Raw genomic sequence first — 24241 nt, 5'->3', positions numbered from 1 at the left:
AAACGCACTACCATGAAAATAGGCGACTTGGCAGAATTGCGCTGGGAAAAGCAAAGCGAGAGCGGGATAAAAGTAGCTGATTCCCGCGCACTGTGTGGCAACGTCAACCGAGCTGCGTTGCCTAGTTTGAGCGTCAGACCAACCTCTCTCCGGGGCACTTTTGTGTCATCCCTGATCTCTCGAGCAAATTCTGTCAGTTTGTATCACATGGATTACGAAGATCAACTCTACAACGAGATCTTTCATTCTCTTAAACCTCCAAACATACGGGGTTGTGTTCCGACGTGGCAACATTGCGAACTTTTGCCACCCGCCTAATTTCATAGCAGTGCATTTAGGTAGATACTGTTATCAAATGGAAAAATATATCAACAATGATTAGAATACTATTCCTACTTCCGTTTAGTGTCAGGATATGAAATTATACTAGCAAGCAAACTGATTTTGCTGTTATTGACTTGCGCTATGAGTGACATCGTGAATGTTAATATTTGCTGCAGATTGCGCGTCGGTTTTTTGTGTTCTTCAACCATCGACAGGAAACCAAGAAGTCTTGGGTTCTATTCTCGGTGGAGCATATTTCCAGTGCTGGACTGTAGTCTAATTTTGACTTGCTCATTCATGCATAAACTGATCTTGAAATTTTGGTCTTTCGCCCCCAAGGATGGTACGTTGCTCTCTGTCGGTTTCCTTTAAGATTCCAATAAACTTTAGCATCAAAGGGTTAGGAGTTCTCATGAAACATGCAAGCAGATCTTCTGTTTATGTAGGCAAATCAAATTGGAGACAAGAACTCGCAGTCCGTCAAGAGATTTGAAGTTTCTAACGGAAGAATTAAGGACTGTTTCCATCGGGTGACTGCCCCTAAACGATTTACAAATGCAAGCTTTTCCTTTCGGCTGTGCTGAGATAGGCAAGCTAAATTACGGATCAATTTCATTTTATCTACGTTCTAAGTGCACTTCGTTTAAATGGATGGATCTCCATGTCCGTGGCATCTCCTTGTGAAATTAGCTTTGTTTTATCTACGTACGTTCAAGCGCGAAGGGGAATCAGCAATTTATACTTGTGCTCTTCACTTCTGCCTTTCGTGTGACTGCCGGTATCGGCCAATGATGGCTATTTATTTCCGCCGAAAGCCGGCCCCCGTGGCGGAGTGGTTAGCACATCGCGCTACGACGCCAGGGTTCGAATCCCGGCCTGGGCATGGATGTTTGGGAGTGTCCATTCATCAATTTCATCACATCATCACTCATCCCCATCTTCGCAAATTAGCCAAAAGTGGCACAAAAAGCGAAGTACAATAAAGCAAATCAATCAATCAATCAATAATTAGATTGAGATTAGATTGAGAACATACGGCTTTGAATGACAATACTAAGAAAGATAAGCTAATCGGGACTGGACCTACATTTTAAAGTGAGACCCGAACCACTATGTGCCTCCACCGAGAGTATCGAACACGCGATCTATTGATTACAAGGCAACGGCGGCACCATCGGAGAGGCCCCTCTAAAGATTTATGTACAGCACTACTTACAATAATGTACATAAAATATTTATCAGGAACTTTACTTTTCTTCAAATGCACGAACCATCATTCTTTTTGTTATTCAATAAATATTCATTTTTTTACTACTTTGACATAAATTTCCTTGCCATGACTGTTGCTTTTACACAAATTTTAGCGGTCTTAACTACACGTAAGCTAGATGATGAATATTTGCTGTTCTATCTCTGATTTTGTAGCGTCTTTTTACTATATATGTAATAACAATATTTTTTAGTCAAGATAGAAAGAACAAAAGCATTAACGTTGTCTTTCCTCCGTTTCTTAGTCTGTGGTTACATACAACAATACTCCATACGCATCGGAGAAATTAAGTACTAATTAATTAATTTTCATATTATTACAAATAATTATATTAACGTATTAAATAGAAACAATTTTATTATTATATTTCTGAGACACTTGGCTCGGACTGGCTCCCCTCCCCAACTTATATATACTGAAGTGCCAAACGTCATGGGATACCTACCTAATAACGAGTGGGGACCCCCTCAAGCACGGCGAAGTAGAGCAATTCGACGTGGCAGGGACGCAACAAGTCGCTGGTAGTCCTCTGGAGGGATGTGCAGCCATGCAGTCTCGATTACTGTCCACAATTCGGTCATTGTTGCAGGTGAAGGATCCTGGGCACGAATAGTCCGTTCGATGATATCCCACATGTGCTTGATAGGGTTCATGTCCGGTTATCTAGAAGGCCAATTCATGCTTTGGAAGTTGCCAGAATGTTCCTCAAACCAGTCGCGCACCATTGGTCCGGTGACATGGCGCACTGTCATCCTGGAAAATGCCATTGTTGGCAGGGTACATGAAGTCCATAAAGGGTTGGAGATGGTCACCAAGCAGCTGAACATAGCAATGAGCGTTCATTATCTGGTTCACGACGACCAGAGGAGCCAAACCATGCCAAGTAAACAAGCCCCCCATGATGAAGCTACCACCAGCTTGCACAGTGCCTTGTTGACAACTTGGGTCCATGGTTTCATGGGGTCTGCGCCACACCCAGACCCTACCATCCGCGCGTACCAATTCGAAACGTGACTCATTTGACTACGCTACACGTTGCCAATCCTCTAAGACCCAATTCACGTGTTCCAGAGCAAATGTGCATTGCCGTCCCCGATGGACAGCGGTTAGTAGCGGCACACGTGTCGGTCTTCGGCTGCGATACCCCATGGAGATCAAATTGCGCTGCACTGACCTCTTGAGACACGTTTCTGGGACGTCCTGCATTGATTCCTGCTGTCAGATCACGCACTGTTGCTTGTCTGTTTGCCCGGACGAGTCTGCCAAGATGTCGCCGGTCGCGGTCATTCATCACTCGTGGGCGGCCACTGCGTTGTCCCTGATGGGTCGTAATGCCTCCAATGCTGTACTCACGGTTCACCCTTGATACTGTGGAGCGAGAAAAGTTCAGTGTCCGGATGACTTCCGAAATCGCATGCCCCATTCATCTAGCACCAACTATCATCCCGCGCTCAAACGCCGAAAATTCCCGTCGGGTTGCCATCACCACGATACACGACGTTTCACTGCACTCACAGAAGTCTACCTGACAACACTGCAACTGCTTCGCGATGTTCGACTGGTTTGCCGCGAAGTTACAGCGCCATCAACTAGTTCCCTTCCGCTATCCCATGACTTTTGGGACTTCAGTGTATTTCTAAATACGCCTAGTGATGTGACGAGTTAGTATGACTTGGTAACTAGCCTTTGTTATTTTATACAGGAATTATACAAGTATAGGTATCGGCATCGGTGGGTATCGGTCATGGTATCGGTATCGGCATCGGTATCGGCAAATGGTGGTATCGGCTCAGCTCTAAAAATTATTCAATTAAAAGCGAATGCATGTTACAATAACAATGATTTTTTTTAATCTGATAAAACGGGTATAAGGTAAAGTGTCCGAAATCCGTCCCCTGCCTTAAATTCGCCCCCCTCTTTAACTTCCATGGAAAGAGTTGCCATCTTGCAAGAGCAGCAGGAAAATCTTCAGAACCATTCGGTTGCCTTATGGCAGTGACGTAGTTGCTTCGTTCTGTTCATATCACCTTATCACATAGTTTATTTCTCTGTTGGAACGTGATGAACGTGATTGTTGGTTTCAACAAGACTCCGCAACATGTCACACGTCTAATGAAACTTTAGACATGTTGGCAGAGATTTTTGGCGATCACATTATAAGCAAAAACTTATGGCCCAGTCGCTTCCCGGATCTGACGTCTCCAGATTTTTTTCTGTGGGGTTGTTTGAAACAAACAGTTTACATTAATAACCCAAGAACACTTGATGATCTAAAAATAAACATTTGCACAGCCATTAACAATATAAACCAATCAACCTTGCATAAAGTTGCTTCCAACATGATAAAACGTGTTGATGAATGCCTCAGGGAAAATGGTTGTCATTTTCAACATCTTTTGTAAAGCTACACTGCCTGTTACGCGCATTGCATGGTTGCCAGGAGTAGGTAAGTAACACTTTTTTTCACCATAATTTTCATTTTCTTTTTTTCCTGTTTCCAGTATTTCCATGTCATAGACCATCACTAAACACACCTTTTGTTGCCTTCAAACATCAACAGTGTTGCCACTGTACCTCATAATTTTTTTAAAACACACATTTGGACCGGTAACGTCTTTACGAGGCATTTCAGGATTGGCTATACGCGAAAACGATCGGTTTTCTTCTCTGAACTATAGATGGCGAAATAGTCCACCTACCCAAGGTGGAAATTGACGTCCAAATTTCCGTACGAATGTTTGACATGCAATTTTCCATGCTTTGTGGAAAAATAAATTTACACTTTCACTTACATTTGGCAATACTGCATGAACAACACTGCACCCAGTTTGTTGTTTCTATGTTTAAAAATATCTACTTGGACAGGGCTAACATTTGGTGTATGACTTATGTATGTACAGGTTTCGGTTACAAAGTAACGCCACTCTTAATTCCCAGTTGCGCCGTTCGTGGGACACCCTGTATTATCACTTGTCGACCTTTTTATAATGTGTTTAACACTTCTATGCCCTATTCTTGAAAAGAAAATTAATGCTAATTAATAAAAAGTATATATTAAACTTAAAGTTCTATGCAGAAAATAACAAATTTAAGAATGACACAAGGGTGGCTCCACCGGGGGTCCGAGGGGGCACGTGCCTTCCTCCTCACACAATAGACAAGCTACAGCCTTTGTTTTTGTTTGTTTGATGCCGTCAATATTTGTGTAACATTGACCGTGTCATTAAGGAGTTTGTTCCATATGACTTGGTGCCGACTTCTGTGGAGAAGTGGTTATAGAAACGTACACCTAAGAACCCTGGGTTTGAATTGTGGGTAGGAAATGACTGTGTCGTTGGGTTTGTCTCGTCGTGTGCGCGTTTCACCAGTTCGTTAATCATCTACGTAGTCACGATTAACTTATAGAGATAGAAAAAGGACTAAAAGAGAAATAGAAACAATATGTCATATGGCAGGTGGAAAGTAGTCTCTATGTTCACAAATTAAGTATTGTTTTCATAAATAAATCTGCACTTGCAAGTTGCAACCTGAGAGACTGATCTGAATTCACCTTCAAAATTAAATTCACCTGTTAAATTGGCAAATTAAAAACATGCAAGCTAATATTTACATAAGCTTGTATGTGTTGTTTCGAAACATAATTAATTCATTTCTAAACAAAGAAACACAAATACTCAACTTTGAGAGTTGAGTGTTTCAACTCTTTGAAGTCATTTTGCCAGTGACGCAATATTCCTCTTTCACGCTCCACAGCAAATGACTCTTTGCCTCCTTTGATTTTGTTTACTTAATAAAAAACTGAAAAATATTAAAATATGTATACATGTGCCAAAAATTAAAGTTAGTTCTAAGTTAATTTTATGCTCAGATAGGCAGGTAGAGACTGAACGTACAGTCTAAAGTGAAATCTGTACTAATAAAATATATTGTCGACGGGAATTTAACTCATGCCCCCTTAATTACAAGGCGTCAGATTTAGCAATTACTCTATCTCGTGGCCAAAATTTTAGCGTGTGTGTGGAAAAAAGTCACATTTAATATATGGTTGTTGCTCTCCATTTTTAGGTATGATTTAGTGTTATTTCACTAAAATTTTAGCAATAATGTTTAGTGTTAGGCATTTTCCTGTATGGTGTGCCAAGTGCAAGTAGCCTTAGATCTAAAACACTACATTATTTTTAAAAAAATCGACATTGACAAATATATAATTTGATGAGTATAGAAAGTGATATTTTCTTAAGATTGACCCCTTCTAATAAAGAGCTGTCCGATTGCCTACATTTACTTTTCAGTAGGTTTACGTTATATATATATATATATATAAATAATAACTTTCAACACGATAAATTTACTAAATTCATCCCCGCTCAAATTTTGGAACAAATATTCAGTTTTACATGCTACCAACTTCAGGTGGTGATTTCCACTGCTGAATCAGCACGAACTATTTCCTCGTTTTCTGAAATATGAAGAATTATCCTGTAAAACATTTGTCGTATTATGTTAAGAGGAAGGGGAGTGAACAGCTCCGTGTAGGTGTTAATTTATACATTAGCAGCAAGAATTTGTAATTTTCTTTGCACATAGACAATCGTTCCGACACGTTCGCTAACTGTATGTAGCACATCGAAGGGATAAAGCTTAATGGAAGATGTCATGACACACAGAGAACATGGAAACGGTGGACAGCTTGACAGTGTTGCTATCTAAGCTAAAGTCCAAAGAGCAAATACCGCAGGTAGGAGGAGAAGGAAGTTTGGATGCCAAAATTAATTAATTGTAGCTCTGCTGTTTAAATACGGTCAATTAATTAACAAGATCGCCTGTTTCATTGTCATGAAAACACACACTGAGTTCAGAGACGAGTAATACGATATTTTTTGTCGTGAGAATAAAGAAGACATATATATCTGTGTGTATTAACAATCAAGCTTAATTAACGACACTTATTTCTTCTCTCTGGTTGAAGAAATGAGGGAACAATGAAGAAATGGGACTTAGAAGCGGGAAGAAATGCCAGCGACCTTCGTTAAAGGTGATGTCGCGGCATTCTCTTGGAGTGGCTGAGAGAAATCGAGGTAAAACGTCAGTCAAAATGGCCAATCTTGAAGCATGAGCTGGGGAGGGCAAACGAGAGATTCTTTTTGGTTAAAGTCCAATTAAAATGAAATTCATTCTATGCTATTTACTACTTGTACGCAGGGTTGTGAAAGGTCCAGGAATTTTAAATAAATTCAATTCCGGTCCAGGAGAGCAAACCAGCAAGCCTAAATGGGTTCTGGACCGTAAAGAAACTTCTTATCTGAAAAGTAATTAAATTCGGTCCAGGAACCTTTTTTCCGTCTGAATTTAAATTGGGTTCAGGAACTTTATTCCGGCTGAATTTAAATTCGGTTCAGGAACCTTTTTTTCCGGATCAATTTAAATACGGTCCAGGAACCTTTTTTTCCGAATCAATTTTGGTAAAACTGTCAAAGCCGGGAATCGGCTGTAACTCGTTTATTCTGTAATTGTTGACATTCGTACTTATTTATTCTGCATTGCGAAAGATTGTTTAACAAGAGATTTCGCTTTTTTTTTAACGAAATTAGAAATTAGTATCTATTGTCGACATATCGAGTAATTATTGTTCGTTCTTTTCTCGCTTCCTGAACACGCAAAATGGCGGGCAAATCTTGACTAGCGTTGTGTTTCAAACGGCAAAGCAGTGTTTCAACCTTCTTAACAGAAAAATTCCCGCATAGCCCTGAAAACCATTCCCGCCTAGCCCCAAAAACCATTCACGCATAGTCCCAAAAAACATTCTGGATAGTATGATCATCCACGAATAGCCCCCAAAACAATTCTGGATCGTATAACCATCCACGAATAGCCCCAAAAACCATTCACGATAGCCCCACGCACCATCACGGTAAGGTTAGGTTGCTTTAGGTTGGGCAATATAGTGAAAAAACTGTGTGTTTGGAAACACTTCCCGGGGATTACGTCATCAGAATCCAATAGAACCCATTAGAATTTATGGGTTCCTGGACCTTTAACAACACTGCTTGTACGTACTCACCACACAACTGGTGCAACTAATATAAACATCCGAATATCAACCAAAAGAGAACAATTCATTTTAATTACTCATTATTGCTATTGATAGCAGTTAATAAAGGTGTAAAATTTACACCATCATTCGAGTATTATGAAATTTCTCCGGACCAGAATGAGAATTTCTCTCGTGTCTTGATTAATTTGTGGAATTTGTGGTGGAAGGCAGTGTGGCTAAAGTATGCACTTTATTACGGCATACTATATGAAATACTTTTGTTAGAGTGTGTGTGTGTGTGTGTGTGTGAGAGAGAGAGACAGGGGGGGATATTAACTCGTTATATGGAATTACCGTTTAGATTAGATATATTGGATTAGGCTGGGCCGCAGAAAATGATCAAGCCAAAAGAGGATGACTTCACTCGTTACTGGCAAACGCTTGGATATACAGGGTGGCGCATATTGTATCTACCAAATTCATTTGGCATCCTTGCGGAACGCAGGTGCGCATGCGCAGAAGTATCTCACGCTTAAGCAGAAGTCTGGCAATCAGTCTGCCATGGAATGTTGGCAGGTTCAGACACGGATCGTGGCAGTTGAGGCGTTCATAAAATCGAGTTCCATTCGGTAGATGCAGCGACGGTCCAATCAGTCCAATCAGGGTCGCCATCAACCAGTTCCAGAGGGTCGCAGCATTCTCTGGTATCCTGATGCTTCTCTGTGCACAGTGTCCGATCCTTCTCCTGAATGGAACCTGTCGCGATTCGTGCCTGAACAGGCGAACGTTACATGGCAGACTGATTGTCAGACTTGCATTTGATTAAGCATTGGAGACTTTTGCGCATGCGCACCTGCGTTACGACAGGGTTGCCAAATTATATTGGTAGATACAATATGCTCCACCCTGTACGTAGGCGACGTGTATAGTGTATGTTTCGCTAGGCTTATTATTTTGTCAATGTATTTTATTTTCCTATTCAAGCAATTTTTGGCGACGAACGAAAATCCCAATGGTTTATACCATGGACGCATAGAAAGTAATTATTGACTGAAAGCAATATACGTGGAAAATTTTAATGTTTGCTCCGGGGTGTCGGAGGAATCCATTTCCGAAGACACCCAAATAACAACCTTCCACGTAGTACACCCTGGACTGCATTTTCAGACTAGCGATGCTCTGGCGTCTAGACTCGCAGCTACATTTTTGTAGTACAGTCCTCTGTGGGGCTCGTGTTGTGCCGTTCATGTATGTTTGTGATTGTCCCTTCATTCATAATTACCAATCATCCTCATCTTCACCACTTCACGATTAGCCGAAAGCGGCAGAAAAGCGAAGAAAAATAAAACAAATCAGTCAGTCAATTAATGTTTGTCCCATTCCAATTAAACACATGTTTGAATTTGTATAAGTCCACTTTATGCACAGATAGGCTAATTGTGATTGGTTCGACAGTTTAAAGTGTCATCCGGTCCTCTGTATGCTTCCATCGGGTATCGAACCCGGGACTCCTCGATTAAAGGAGTCTAAGTTACCACTACGCCATCGGGATGTCCCAAATTAAACACACACAAACGCATATGCACGCAAAGAATACTTTTGGCGCCAACTTCTGAAAAATATTAGGCAGTTTCCACTCAAAGATATAAGATGTATTATTTCTTTATATATATAAAATATAACTCCTTACCATGGATCATTATATATTTTATAATACCAATATGACCACGGCTAGTGTAAATAATATAGAAATATGAAAATATCAAATTCGAGATCTGATACAATACTGTTGTGATACGAACAATCTTCTTCCTTCTTTTTGCAATTAGGCATTGGCTAATTACGATCACTTAGTAAATAAATCATCAGAAAGGTGTAGCTAATTAACAGGAGTCTCTTAAAGTTTATAATTATTTAAACCTTTCTTTTGGGGAATTTATTTCTGAAGTAAAACAGAGAATAGCAGAGAGACACACCATTATCCAGTATGGAGTGTGTTGCTCCTGACTACACTTCTACATATAAATTCGTCATTAACATTCTATAACTTTTCTGCTCTTTCCTGATGTGTATTTTCAAACGGCAAAGTGATTAAGTCCTTCTTGATCATTGGTGAATGCAGAAATGTATTTAATCTTTTCACAGAGGAAAATGCCTATAGCAGGCGTGGAGTCACTGGACAGGAACCATGCGAGACAGATGATCAGTGGTGCCAACTTGCATGGACCTGTTGGGCTCGAGTCCAGCCAATAGTTTGCCTGTTAATATATTTATTTTAGAAACAAAGTCCCGCGCCTAAGAAAACAAAATGTTTTATCATTATACACTTTAAGAATTCTCACAACTCTATTACTGATTGTTATCAAAATATTTCATAATTGCTTGTTACATCTCTAATATGATACTTTTGTGTCCTCCATTATTTTCACTATCCGTAATCACATCCTTATTACGAAAAGAAGGGAGGAAAGGGCTTATATCCAGGATGAGTATCGATAGACACTACAATTAATGAACATTGACATATTTTTCATATTTCTTCCGAATTAGGCACTCAAAAAAGCAGTTATCTTCGAAATAGGTACTTACGACTAAAATAGGCTAAAAGAGCTACTATAACAATCATGTATTCCTCTTAAAAATGGCTCGAAACTGTTTCTAAACGTAAAATCCTACATTTCTGGCCCAAGAACAAAAAAGGCATTTTAGGTCGAATTCTCAGTCGACACACATTATTGCGTAAAATTATAAATTCAGCCCACTGTTTTTCAATAGGCTCCACCGTCAGTGATGTCAATAAGTAGAGTGCCACACACGTAAATTTGCCGTTGCGTAGAAACGAATTTTCGTTTCGTCTCCCTCTCTCTTAGCATCATGTGTTCTACCCTGCTCGAAAACCTTCGCTATTGTTGCCACATTGTCATTCCATTCCTGGACACACTCGCGCAAACATCATTGAAAACAATTGAATAGCGCTCCAGCTCGCGGTTCCCACCGTTCGGTAGGGACGCTAATGTGGCAATATAGCACGGCGTAGTGCTTGTTTCTTTTATGCAGTGCATGTTCATTGGCTAGCTAGTAACTAGTGTTGCCAACTGTAATAATGAAGCACTATTTCTGTCACGGAAGGGGAAAAGGCAGGTAAAGTGACGGTGAGTTTTGTTGGATTGGAAGCACCATATTTTTATTTTATACTAAGTATTTGACCGGTTTGACGTTGTGTGCGTGTATTGCGTGTGTGTATGTAAAAGTGTGTGTTTGCTAATGAACGTTAAATTCCATAATGCCTCAAGTTCTGTCGAAGTTGAAATCAAAAACCTTGCATAGCCAAGCTCGGGAAATTCTAAGCAACGTGCACGAGTTCATGAAGGAGGAAGCCAGTCATGGTGTTAGCATCCCAATAAAGCATTTTGGCAAGAGAGCAGCGAACAGCAGCAACAAATTGTTCATATTTCATAATTTTGGAATTATTCAAAATAAATAAATTATGTGGCTCCAACATCATTTCAACTCTGGCTCCGGCACGTGTTCTTGTAGAAATTGCATAGAGGAGGCTGTCATTTTTGCTGCTTAATGCGATACATATTGTTTTCTGTGTTAAAATTGCCATGCTTTGATGGGTGACCAAGTTCATAGCAGGGCCGGCGGAAGGGGAGGGCGTACCGAGCGGCAAAATTTGAAGAGAAGAAAAAAATAAGCCTATTGAAAACTGTGATCGAGCGAGATATTCTTTTGCGCTGAATAGTATTGAAATAGCATAAGAAGTCTCATTATTTATTTTATATTTTGATGTTTTAGTTAGGAATATATTGATTTTCAATTTTCCGTTGCTGCGTAATGACCGGGGGGGGGGGGTCGAAATAGAGCGGCATCTGCCGCCACCTCCCAGGGAGGCAAAATGACTAGCGCCGGCCCTGGTTCATAACAAAAGAAAAAGCCGCACAGCTTATCGTCTAGTGGCAGTATATGTACTTGTTATTGTTGTGGAAGCCGGCATCCTTTGTAAATGTACAACAAAGGCAACCGACTGTCGCCGATCTCAGAGAGGAAATAATAATACTGCTTCAGGAGGAGTGTTATGGTGCAATTGTAGCGGTTTAACACGTTGGCATGTTATTATCTGCCGTTGCAGTTCCATACCAGTGTATACGGGTTTTGGGAGTGAAAAGTGTAGTACGCCACCAGTGCATTAATGCAATGAAAAATAAAATATATACTTTTTTTATTTTGTTTGAAATCACTCAAATAAGGAATCGTATGAAGAAGTCTTCTTTGCAGCATTTTTGGTAATTTTACATATGTGTTAGTTTATATTTTGCGAATTTTTAGTCCATATGTATGTAGCTACATACAAAGCCACTTGTTAGTACATATTAATCCTAGTCCTGGTATAATGCATGACGTTTAAAACTCAACGTTAGATAGACCTGAATTCTCTAATTTTATTGTTGTACGTAACAGCTGTGCATCGGCGCACTGCAGCGATTTTTCTATCTGCTCCATTAGCAACACTGCTTCTTTAGTTGTTTCGCGCATCGCACGGCAGAATTATCTGCGCTGGACTCTACTCCACTACGATGAATTTAACGAACCCATATAAGTTGGCGCGCGCGCGCACACACACACACACACCATCACACACACACACCCACACACACGATTGATTGATTTGCTGTATTTTACTTTGCTTTTGTGCCACTTTCGGCTAATTTGCAAAGATGGGGATGAGTGATGATATGATGAAATTGATGAATGAACACTCACAGACATCCATGCCCAGGCCGGGATTCGAATCCGGGACCCCTGGCATCGTAGCGCGCGATCTGCTAACCCTAACCACTCCGCAACGGGGGCCGACACACACACACGAACTAGGTACATACAATCATATATAATTAATATATGTGTGTGTGTAATATGTATGTATACAGGGTGTCTCATAAATAATAGCGCAAACTGACACAGGTGAAAGTACACGATAATGGAAGCAAAAAAGCCGCAGTAAACATGGGTCCGCAAACGAGCCGTTTTCGAGATAATCGCGAATGTGTGATGATTACAAGCCGCCACTGACTTCATTGTTTGTAAACGTCGTCCTAGTTGGTAAAATGCTAATAATGTGTGCGAATGTGTGGTTACAAGCCGTCATTGATTGCATTTTGTAAACGCAGATTGCTTTACTCCTTGCGCGGTCCGAGGCTTGCTCTTTGTTTACAAAACAGAATATTTCCGAGAGGTGGCGTTGTAATCAAACAGAACATTTCCGAGAGGTGGCGTTGCAATCAAACAGAACATTCGCACATATTATGAGCATTTTACCAACTAGAACGACGTTTACAAACAATGAAGTCAGTGGCGGCTTGTAATCACACATTCGCGATTATCTCGAAAACTACTCTTTTGGAGACCCATGTTTACTGAGACTTTTTTGCTTCTATTATCGGTACTTTCATCTGTGTCAGTTTGCGCTATTACTTTTGAGACACCCTGTATAAAGATCGATATAAATATAAAAGGGGAACACAAGATAATTTATTTTCCCTCCAACTTTTGCAGCGAAGTATGTATATTTTTCTTTTGGTTTGCGAGCATATCAAAGACTTGGTCCGATTCCAGCTGGCATCGACATGTGGTTTCATAGAGTTTGTATTCCTACAAGGCTAGGTTGCAGATGCCTAGCCAAAACTTTCTACTGAATGGCCACAAACTAAGTGGCGACAAGTAGTAAAGGATGTGCAGCTGGTCTGTTATAGACACGCAGTTGATGGAAGCACTGAAGGGCAAATTAGGTGCAAGTAGTCGACTTCAGACAACTTCGGAAAGAGAAACTTGACGGATGCGAAATTATATAGAGCTATTCTGGAAACAGGAAAATCGATATGCAAGGCTACCTTCAAAACGGGAAGGAGATGAAATTTCAAGTTTTCGGATACTTGCAAAGTTTTTGAAAGTCTGTTCCGACCAATTAAATCCGTGTAGGCAAAACATCTCAGCGTAGTGATTTACGCCGAAAAGTTAGAAGAAACCAGGGTTAGTTATGAAAATGTCACGTATAGTTACAATTACTGCAAGTGATAAGTCTATTAAACGCTGTTTGAAACAAAGTTTGTTTAAGTGGACTTTATGCCCAGGTAGGCTAATCGGGACTAGACCTACAGTTTAAAGTGAGATCCGAACCAAAGTCCAATGTAGCTCTACCGGAGCTCGAACCCTTAACACCTTGATTACAAGACGACAGCGTTACAACTACTTCATCGGAAGGCTCACTATTTGAAACATTTTTTTTAAAATCATAACTCGGAATACCAACGCAAGGCATATGTATAATGGTCATAGGTTGATGTTTCTAAAACATTTCTAAAAATTATTAAGTTCTGCATTTAATTTCTGTAGTTGAAAAGGATTCTTGTTGGGAAACCTGATGGTAAGAGACCTGTAGGAAGGCCAAGACGAAGATGAAGGAATGACGTTGAGATGGACCTAACTAAAATTGGCAAGGATGGTAAAGATTGGATTGATCTTGTCTAGGATAGGAACAGATGTAAGGCTTGTGTTGGAGCAGCCATAAACCTTCGGATTTAAGAAGGCTAAGAAGTTAGTTAGTTTAAAATTTTTTGAAGTTCTCTTTTCTTTCATTAAAAATATTCAACAACAAACATTTATGTATACAATTCACTCATAACTTTATTTATTGACTTTGTTGTGATCAATATAAGACTAAAAGTTTACATCTGACAGTATAACTAATCAGGCCATATCTTCTGTAAACCGAAGCAGCACAATTTCGTCCTCAATATTGATTGATTGGTTGGTTTATTATTTTATTTTGTTTGTGTCAGTTGTGGCGATTCGTTAATGAGTGATATGATGAAATTGATGAAAGTACTACATTCACAAAGAAAACGCATGCTCAGGTTGGGATACGAACCCAAAACCGTGGCGTCGTAGCGCGCTGTACTAACCACTCCACTACGGAGATTGGCTCGTTCTCTACCTGTACAAGAACATATTGGGCAAAATGAAGATAAATATAAATGCTGATGGGTACGTACGAGGTTGGCTGAAAGGTTTTGAGCCAGACCAAGATGTAGAAGTGGGATGAAACTTGGGAATGGATTTCTAGGTTCATACCTATTTTTTTTTTTTTTGCTGCGTCCTAGACATATGCTATTTAGAGATCTTTGCGTTTCATGCACAGAGCACTACTCTACTGAAATTCTGTAAGATCTAAAATACCTAAATGAACCATAAATTCCTATAAATGCCTAAAAGCCATATTTTGACCTGAAAAACGCCTCTTAATCATTTGGGGAATCTTTGAAAATAACTTTTATTAAAAACGACCCTTAATTTCCACCACAAAGGTTTGAGACCCTTGAACCTTGACACCTTGAACGAATCCGAGCTTCAAAGGAAGCAATTCAACGGCAAGGGGTGTCAGTGTCTGTGCAATTTTCCGTCATCTTCCAGCCTGCATCACGTAATGGGAAAATATATGAAGTGAACAGACTGAATGAGACGTTATCCGTTTTTAAACACTGTACGTTCCAGGCAATTAAAGGGATCGTAGGTGTAGTATACCAATCAAAAAATGGAGGCTGTTTTTGGACGGAATCCTAGCTACAAATTCATTCAGTTGTTAAAACAGGGCTGGTATTATTCAAGGCCTCCAACAGTGTAAGAGCGCAGGAAGATTCCAAGAATACCCCAGTCTGATTGGCTGTTCCGAGCAGCAAAGGCAACCCTGAAAGTGACCAATCATGTTGCCTATTTCCCCCATTGACACAACAGTTAGGTGAAAGGTGAGGGTTTGCCCCGGAAACTACAACTACTCCAGTATAGAGGTTGTTCATCAGGGAGAGAAGACCACTGCGAACCTGCCTGTGGTTTGAGTTTTAAGGTTGAGTTTTTGAACCCACATTATGCACAGACAGACTAAGCGGGACTAGACCTACAGTTTAAAATGAGGTCCGAACCACTATGTGCCTCCAACGGATATCGAACCTACGACCTCCTCGTTACAAGGCGATTACGTTACCACTATGCCTCGGGGAGTCCCAAACCTGGCTTGGGAATCAGCAGCAGTTGCATTTCTGAAGTTTGCACCAATAACTTCTTTCGGTGTGGAAAGAAGTTTCTCCAGGGACACTTATGGGTTGTAACGATCACATTGAAAGTTAATTGGATTGTTACAACCCATAAGTGTCCGTGACTGTACAAACGCCTACTCACGGACGACTGGAAGAACTTCACCACAGAGAACATTGAAAAGCATACGAGGGTCACTCTGAAAGTTTTGAGAATCGATAACAATGAGCCACCGCAACTCGCTGCTGTTGTTTCTGTATTTAGATTGACATTTCAGTAGCAAACTCTGCAAGTTTCAACTTGCTCCAACAATGGACTGAGTCAGCATGATTGTTTATGCGGCAGTAGTTGGGGTTTCGTCTGAAGCAAGGATGGGTCTCGAACGAGAGCATTTCCGTGCTACGATTTTTTAAGACTTCAAAGTTAGTTTAAGCAAGAAGGAGTGTCTTGGAAGATTGCACGGTGCATTTGGGGATGGGGATATTTGCCCTTCACAAGCCACCATCTATCGTTGGTTTGCAGAATTTAAGAGAGGAAGGGACTCCCTTGAAGATGAAGACCGTTCAGGGCGGCCTGCAACAGCCACAACAGATGAAAATGTGGCGAAAGTTGAACAGACGTTGAGAGAAGATCAACGATGTATATTATGCATATGCCCAGATTCAGACAACCCTAACTATGGATCTGCACCAGTTAGACAGATCCTGAATAATCACGTCAGAAATATTTACAGTCGTTGGATCCCCCACAACCTCACAAATGAGCAGAAAAAGGCACGAGTGGATTGGTGCCAGGAAATGCTGGACAAATTCGGTGGAGGAAGATCAAAAAATATTTTTGACATCGTAACAGGTGTTACGTTACCTGGATATAACAATATTATCCAGAAACGAGGAGGCAGTCATCTGTCTGGGTCTTCCCTGGGGAGGATCCTCCAACAAAAGTGAAGAGATCAATAAGTGTTGGCAGGAAAATGGTCTGCTCTTTCTTCTCTGCTAGTGGCCACAGTTCCACTTGAAGAACAAAAAAACAGTCGCCGCATGGTACATGACAAAATGTCTGCCCAAAGTATTCGATACGTTTAGTAGGAACCGTCCAAACACAGGCCTTTGCGGAAACCTGCTGGACCATGTCAATGGCTCTGCTCACTTCACAAGGGAGTCAACCTACTTTCTGACCAAGTCAAAACATTACACCATCCTTCGTACATTCCAGGACCTGGCCCCATGTGATTTTTTTTTCTAAAGTGAAAGAAAACAATCGTGGTTGCCAATTTAACTCACCTGAAGCTGCAGTGGCTGCATATGTACAGTGTCTTTGTTGCTTCTTTGCAGCACACCGAAGGACGCGTGGCGTTCAGCATTCAAAAAGTGGTTTGAACGGATGGTTGTTGCAGAGTGTGGTGGAGAGTAATTTCAGAAGATTTAATGATAAGAATATTTTCATTTCAAGGCTTCCATTCTCAAAACTTTCAGAATGACCCTCGTATGGTGCAATGCTTCAAAATATTATAAATAATTTGTATTGGACAAATTGTATCTTTTTTATAATCAAATAATAGAATTCATTGCACTGAAAATAGTGCCTTTCTGCATACAAATTGCATCTAAAACTATGTTAATTCATAAAATTATTATCAATTAATAATTACAGCTATTAATATATTATAAGCACCAAAAAGTCTTAAAAAGGAGTTTATAAAGTCCCAAATCCCTCTTTTTTAGCATCTAAAAATTTGTTGCCTATTACTAATCGTTTGCATGGGAATATCATAAACCACATACCCAACAGTTGACTGCTTTGTTCTGAATGGAACGTTTCATCTTTCGTATGTAAACAGAACTCCACCGTTCTCGTGACGTCATTAACTGCGGCACACTTAGTTCCATTTTGATGTTGTTTTTTTTTAGATTAAGAAAGATAAATGCTTGAGGAAACCATACCAGGTGAGAGATGTGGATGCGGAGATATGAGATGGTGCATGCCGTAACACAATATATCCTCAGTATTCGTCGCTCTTTTTTACTGATTACAACCCTCAGCTTGTCGCAATGCGAAGCATAGTACAGTCACTGACACTTCTGTGGTGTAACAACCCCATTGAAAATAAGTGTTGTAATTACACCTCATAGTTGCTCGTGGCGGAACATTCCCGTTAAAGTTTCACTCTTGTGTAAAAACTCAATAAACAAAACACCTTTCGAATTACAGAAGATATCCACCTTCTTCAACCTTCTTCAGCCTTCAACTTACCAGCTGATGCAGCCACGCTCACTTTCTTTAGTGCTGACCTCCGTGGCGGAGTGGTTATCACAGCGCGCTACGACATCAGGGGTCCCGTGTTCGAATCCCGACCTGGGCATGGGCGTTCTTTGTGAGTGTCCCTTTCTCAATTTCATCATATCATCACTCATCCTCATTGTCGCGAATAGCCAAAAGTGACAGGAAAGCTACGTAAAATAACAAAACTGAAATCAAATCAACCTCCTTTGGTGTGGGCTAACTTTTGCTTTCTTTGTTTTTGTACTCGGGCCGAAAGTGATGGACCCTTGTCTTGTCCGTAGTTACCAATCGTGGTAATACAAGGCCATTTGGATCGGTCTCAAACACCTGTAAAGTTTGATGAAGAGGTTTTCTCTAGATATCAACCAAGTGATTCCTGTTTAGCCTTCCGAGCTTTCGTCAAAAGGTTAAATCTGCGTTGGTGCCCTGACTGGTAACCCGAGAACACTTGTTCGAATCACCGTCGCCAGAATATCTACAATATCTACAATTCCTACTAACGAGTCCCTTAGTAAGGATGTGCTGAACACGTTCCCTGGCATCTCAAAGCCTCAGCAATTGATCTGGTGTTGCGGCGCCGAAGTTTCATCACTATGTCGGGAACTTTATCCACCGTCTCATCGAATGTTGATGTGCCAGGATTCCCTGCACGGGGGTCATCTTCAAGCTTGTTCATGCGAAATTGAGTTAACAAGAACCTAACTGTTAAACAGGTTTGCTCTCCTCTCTCTCCAGTCACATGCAAAACAAAGAAAAGTCAACTAAACGCACTGCCATGAAAATAGGCGACTTGGCAGAATTGCGCTGGTGCCACATATGGTAAAAGCAAAGCGAGAGCGGGACAAAAGTCGCTGGTTTATGCGCACTGTGTGGCAACGTCAACAGGGCTGCGTTGCCTAGTTCGAACGTCAGACCGACCTCTCTCCGGGGCACTTGTGTGTCATTCCTGACCTTTCGAGCAAATACTGTCAGTTTGTATCATGTGATACAGTATTACGAAGACCAACTCTACAACGTGATATTTCATTTTCTAAAACCTCTGATCACACGGGGCTCTGTGTTCCGACGTGGCAACATCGCAAACTTCTGCCACCCGCCTAATTTCATGGCCGTGCGTTAATGGATATGTGGTCTGCGGTGTATTCCCATGAAGGAATAATGATAATATATATATCAAGTTTCATCCCTATCCACAATTGTCACCCCTTGTCTATGTTTGTGGTGTACCCAATATATATACATATATATATATATATATATATGTCGAACAAGCAGATTATCAAAAGTTAAATATAGTGCATTTACAAATATATGTCGTCACTGTTTTCATCAGAAATGTTCTACTTACAGTGCAAAAAAAAAAAAAAGTTGCATAATTTGATATTTACAGAATGGGATGTAATGTAGGTCTCAAAGGAAATAGGATATGCCAGGAAATGAGGCAGAAGCAAAACAGTTTATTTGAAAGCACCAAACATGATGCAAAATGTATACAGTAGCACTGTTACAAAGCGAAACAAAACATCGAAGTGCATAATGAGTGTCAGTAATCACCATTACTATCTCTGATGCATTCTTTCCTCTTCAAAAGCCATGGGCAGAGTTGGCATGTTTAAAACCATTTCTTTTAAACGTTTAAAAAACACGACTTTGTTTTTACAAATGTCTTTTTGGACTTGTTTACAACACATTTTGGTACTTGATATATGATAGTCTGTGCTTATTTGCATGTTCTGTAACTTTGTCTTTTCATTCAATCCGCGTCATTTTGTTTATTCTGCGCAGAAATCTGTTCAGTGGCTGAAAATGTATATTCAGTTAATAAAGAGACCTATCGTAATGAGTACCCGTGGCCTTCGTTTAAATCACTTGGGTATGTTGTTTTTCTTTACAAGTGTTTAAAACATTTTAAAAATTGAATGGTATATGAATGGGAAACAGTTTTCTTCCGTACTTAACACACTGCACATACGTAGTTGTTAATGTCAATATTTTGTTGCATTCACGATAAAATGTCGTATTTCGGAAAACATACAAAACAGAGTAACTACCACGTGATTAGAGTGGGGCCTGGCAATTATGGATTAGTTGAACCTTCTCGAACAGCTTAAATGGGAGATTTAAGAGTAACGTAAATAGGAATACAGTCCTTCCTTGGATGATTAACAGATTCCTTATTAATCATTGTTCTTAGAAAATAAGTATTTTTGGGATTATGTTTTAAACGTTTAATAATTTGTTTAAAACATTTTTTTGTTCCTAGATAAAAACACTGTTTAAACACATTAAAACATGTTTAAAAACAAAAAACCTGTTTGTTTTGTTTATTTAAAAAAAAAAAAACAAATTTTGCCAACCCTGGCCATGGACCCTCCTCGAGCACACCTCTCTACATGACGTGGCATGCTTCGCACCAGGTGTGTCCAGTGTATATTGTGAAGTGTAACTCAATTTATGACTTGGGGATCGTAGTCACAAGGGATGTAACTAATTATGCAATGCCGGAGGTTTCATCTGCATCTCTCTTCAATTGAGAAATACGGTCCCATTTATGTATGAAGGCCTCCGTAATCTGTTCCGAGGGTCTGTGGTGGTTGGGATGATTGGCAATAGCTATCTTCAGGAGTGCCCATGCATTTTTTTATGCAGTTGAGGTCAGGTGAATAAGCTGGCGATGGCATGCAATGGGTTCAGCAGGACAGGAGCACATAATCGTCGTCAGGAATACGTTCGATATGTACTGTATCATGTTTTCAAAATATGAAACATTCTTTTAGTAATGTATTGTTTGACAAGAATTCAAGATAATTTTACAAATTTTAATATTCTTTACTTGCAGGTGAATGGACTAGCAAAACCGTGCGAGAAATTTGAGAAAGATGAAGGTAAGTTCACATAGCTTATAAAAATTATTAAATATTAGTAAGAATTTGTAGTTTACAGTTATCGTCTCTACTCTTCACTAATAATCAAATTCAATTCATTCGTAGAAATTATCTGCTATACACAAATGTAATTTTACTCTTAGTTTTTACTACGAAGATAGGTGTTATTATCTTCTAATCGTAGCTTATAATGTTGGACTATAAATTAGTCTCAGATTAAGTTTTGATTGACCATTTAATGAGGTAATTTTATCATTAAATTTCGACATATGACTGTGATGCCATCCACTCCTTGAACCAAAGTTTATTAAAGAATCGGCGAGAAAACAAATTGGAATTGAAGTACTTTAATTACTTCATTAGACAAGAACCTCGAAGTTCTTTTGACATTTCTGATTTTTCTCCCTGGCAATGTACATTTTTATCGGCACTGAGCCCAACGCTTAAATTCTAATATCCGCCTATTACACTATATTAATATAAATAAAGAGTATTTATACGCCTAAGATATGTTTATATTTTACGCGCATCAACAGTTATGTAATATTTGTCTTAGTTACAAAGTTTTCATTGTTCTTTCTTGTGTATGACACATCTAAATAGCACCGTACTATGTGTTGATATTATTTCATGAACTCTGCGTTACTAATATAAGCTATGTATAGACCTACATATTCCACACATTTTATTTTTAACAGATGAGAAGCAGAACATTCATTAAAAATATTGAACTTCATTAAAATCTAGATGAGGACAGAAATAACGAAAATGTGTTGTCGATTGAGCTAAAACAAGAGTTTATTCTTAGTTGCTGAGACAATATTTGTCAATAATGATAGAAGTGATTTGTCACACTTTCTTGTCGATAATAGTAATATGCTCTCCACCGTGAAGTAACTGTGACAAAATCAGTTTAGGTTCTAGTCGACTTTGTTCGTACCATCAGCTATCGTGTTTTACAGCTTCAATGGGAGTCTAATCTGAAGCAAAAAGAAGAAAAAGTTGAACGTGCGCAGAATGTAGATTATTAGCACTGTACCTAGAAATTAGACTCGTCGACTAGCTACAACTTCGTTATGGTCGTAAGGGAGCATGCGAAAACTGCGTTCCACGTGGATATTATGATCCAGAACTAGCCGGATAAAGTTTGTAGAATGCGCCATAGGATAATTTATACAGTGTATACCTATCTTCCAAACTCGACTTTAAACGCACGGCCATGAAATTAGGCGGGTTGCAGAAGTTCGCGCTGTTGCCACGTCGGAGCACAACCCTGTGTGTTCGGAGGTTTAAGAGAATTAAATATCTCGTTGTAGAGTTGGTCTTCGTAATCCATGTGATACAAACTGACAGTACTTGCTCGAAAGGTCACAGATGACACAAAAGTGCCCCGGAGAGAGGTCGGTATGACGCTCAAACTAGGCAACGCAGCCCGGTTGACGTTGCCAGACAGTGCGCGGGAACCAGCAACTTTTGTCCCACTCTCGCTTTGCTTTTCCCACATGTGGCACCAGCGCAATTCTGCCCAGCCGCCTGTTTTCATGGCCGTGTGTTTAGTTGACGTCTTACTTCATACACGTAAATGTACATGCATCGTTTATCTTACGTGATAAAGCTTGAGATAAGGCTTGTAAGTAGCAAATGCTACCCTTTTATTTTCCTGATAGAAGGCAATTTCCAAGCAAAATGCCCATGGCGCTCAATAAATGAAACAAAAGAAGCTCCTGTCGAATTAAAAATCCCTTGCCAAGCCTGGCAGGACTAGCGAACGCTTTGTGATCTCGGTGAATGATAACTTCTCTCTCCCCGCGTTGTTCTGGAAACCTTTGGGGGAGTATTGTACTTAATTGTCCTCTGACATTTTCTCTTTACATGAGTTTAATTACCACAGTCCTTTTATCACGCTTGCTTATAGGCGTGTTTGATATTTCACTGAGAATTCTTTACATGGAATTTTCAAAATGAGCTCGTTTATACGCTTTCTTTATGCTCGTATCTATTTCTAAAAAAAAATGTCAAAAGACAAGAATAATCGCCTGTTACTAAGAGAGATTTACATGGTTGTTATATTAAAAAATTCACAGAGTTCTGTTTTAATGGTGTGAACCGCGGTGGTATAGTCGTTGGTCGATCTCCGTGGCGAGTGGTTAGCACAGCGCGCTACGACGCCAGGGGTCCCGGTTCGAATCCTGGCTCTACAAATATAGAAACCAACAAATCAAAGTGTCCACCAGTTACGTAGCACACACCCTAATTGACACAAAATCAAGGAAACACGCACATTATTTATTTTCCCATGAACAAATGGACAGTCCCACCACACCTGGCTCCCACTACTTGATGGGTCTTACTTATTACATAAACCTCAAAGGTTCAAACAACTTGCCCTCCCTTCGCCTTCTGATGTCAGCCCAAGCGCTCTCATTGTTAACATAACAATAGGCTTGTTAGGTTTAGTTATCTTGTAGCTTTTTGAGAAGCCCCGAAATATTGCGAAATATTACCTACCGTGTCAATAATTTGCAGAACACTTAATAGGTTGTAATTGATGTAACTAGTGTTATAGGAAATATATATATATATATATATATATATATATATATATATATATATACATATAAAATAAGCTATTGTCAATTAGTTTCTTTATTACGTGAAAACTTGAATTCGTCCGACATTTTTCAATGTGGCGTACTTAGCGGCAAGGTGATCGCCGGGGACTTTTAATATGTTGTTATTAATGCTACAAACAAGTTATGTACTAAATTTCAGTTTGTTGTGAATTAGTTCCTAATTTCGTGAAAACTTTCATTTGTCCGCCATTTTTTCAATATGGCGAACTTATCGTACGGTTGATCGCCGGGGACTTTTCGTATGTTGTTATTAATGCTATAAAGAAGTCATATCAAATTCCAGCTTCTAATGAATTAGTTACTTTATTTTTCCTATTTTGACTGCACTACCCCCACCTCCCAAATATGCGTTCAACTCCACCACTCACTCAATGAGATCATTCACTATCAGTTCTTTTGTCTCTCAGTTATATTTGACAGTTTCAATACTGTTAAAATCCAGTACCCATCTCTTAACGATTGTGATATAGTTTTGAATCGATCATATACCGTAACCATACATCTTCTACAAACCTTGACAACTTTTCAGTTGACCTAATCAATACAAAGAACAGCCTCGGGGAGTTGGATAAGATTAGTAATATCTTATGCGGTAACAAATACATTCATGATAACGGTATGAACAAAGAAGTTACTGTATTTGTCAACTTTCTGTGGTAGACTTCAGGCTTCATCGTGTGATATACAAGCGATATCATGAGAACAAGCATTATCTAGAATCCTT

The 24241-nt window shown here is 39.8% G+C and overlaps 1 protein-coding gene across 1 annotated transcript in view; it reads left to right on the top strand.

Moving 5' to 3' along the window:
- The window catches only part of LOC145984353 (uncharacterized), a 242526-nt gene that overhangs the window by 80073 nt on the left and 138212 nt on the right, over positions 1-24241 (top strand). The window contains exon 2 of the mRNA XM_083118009.1: positions 20839-20884. Coding sequence (XP_082974135.1) covers positions 20839-20884 — 46 coding nt within the window. The remainder of the gene's footprint in view (positions 1-20838; positions 20885-24241) is intronic.

The sequence above is a fragment of the Lepisma saccharinum genome, chromosome 2, assembly GCF_977018435.1.
Source record: "Lepisma saccharinum chromosome 2, izLepSacc3.1, whole genome shotgun sequence".
Lineage (NCBI taxonomy): Eukaryota > Metazoa > Arthropoda > Insecta > Zygentoma > Lepismatidae > Lepisma > Lepisma saccharinum.
This window is presented reverse-complemented; position numbering and strand designations above follow the sequence as displayed.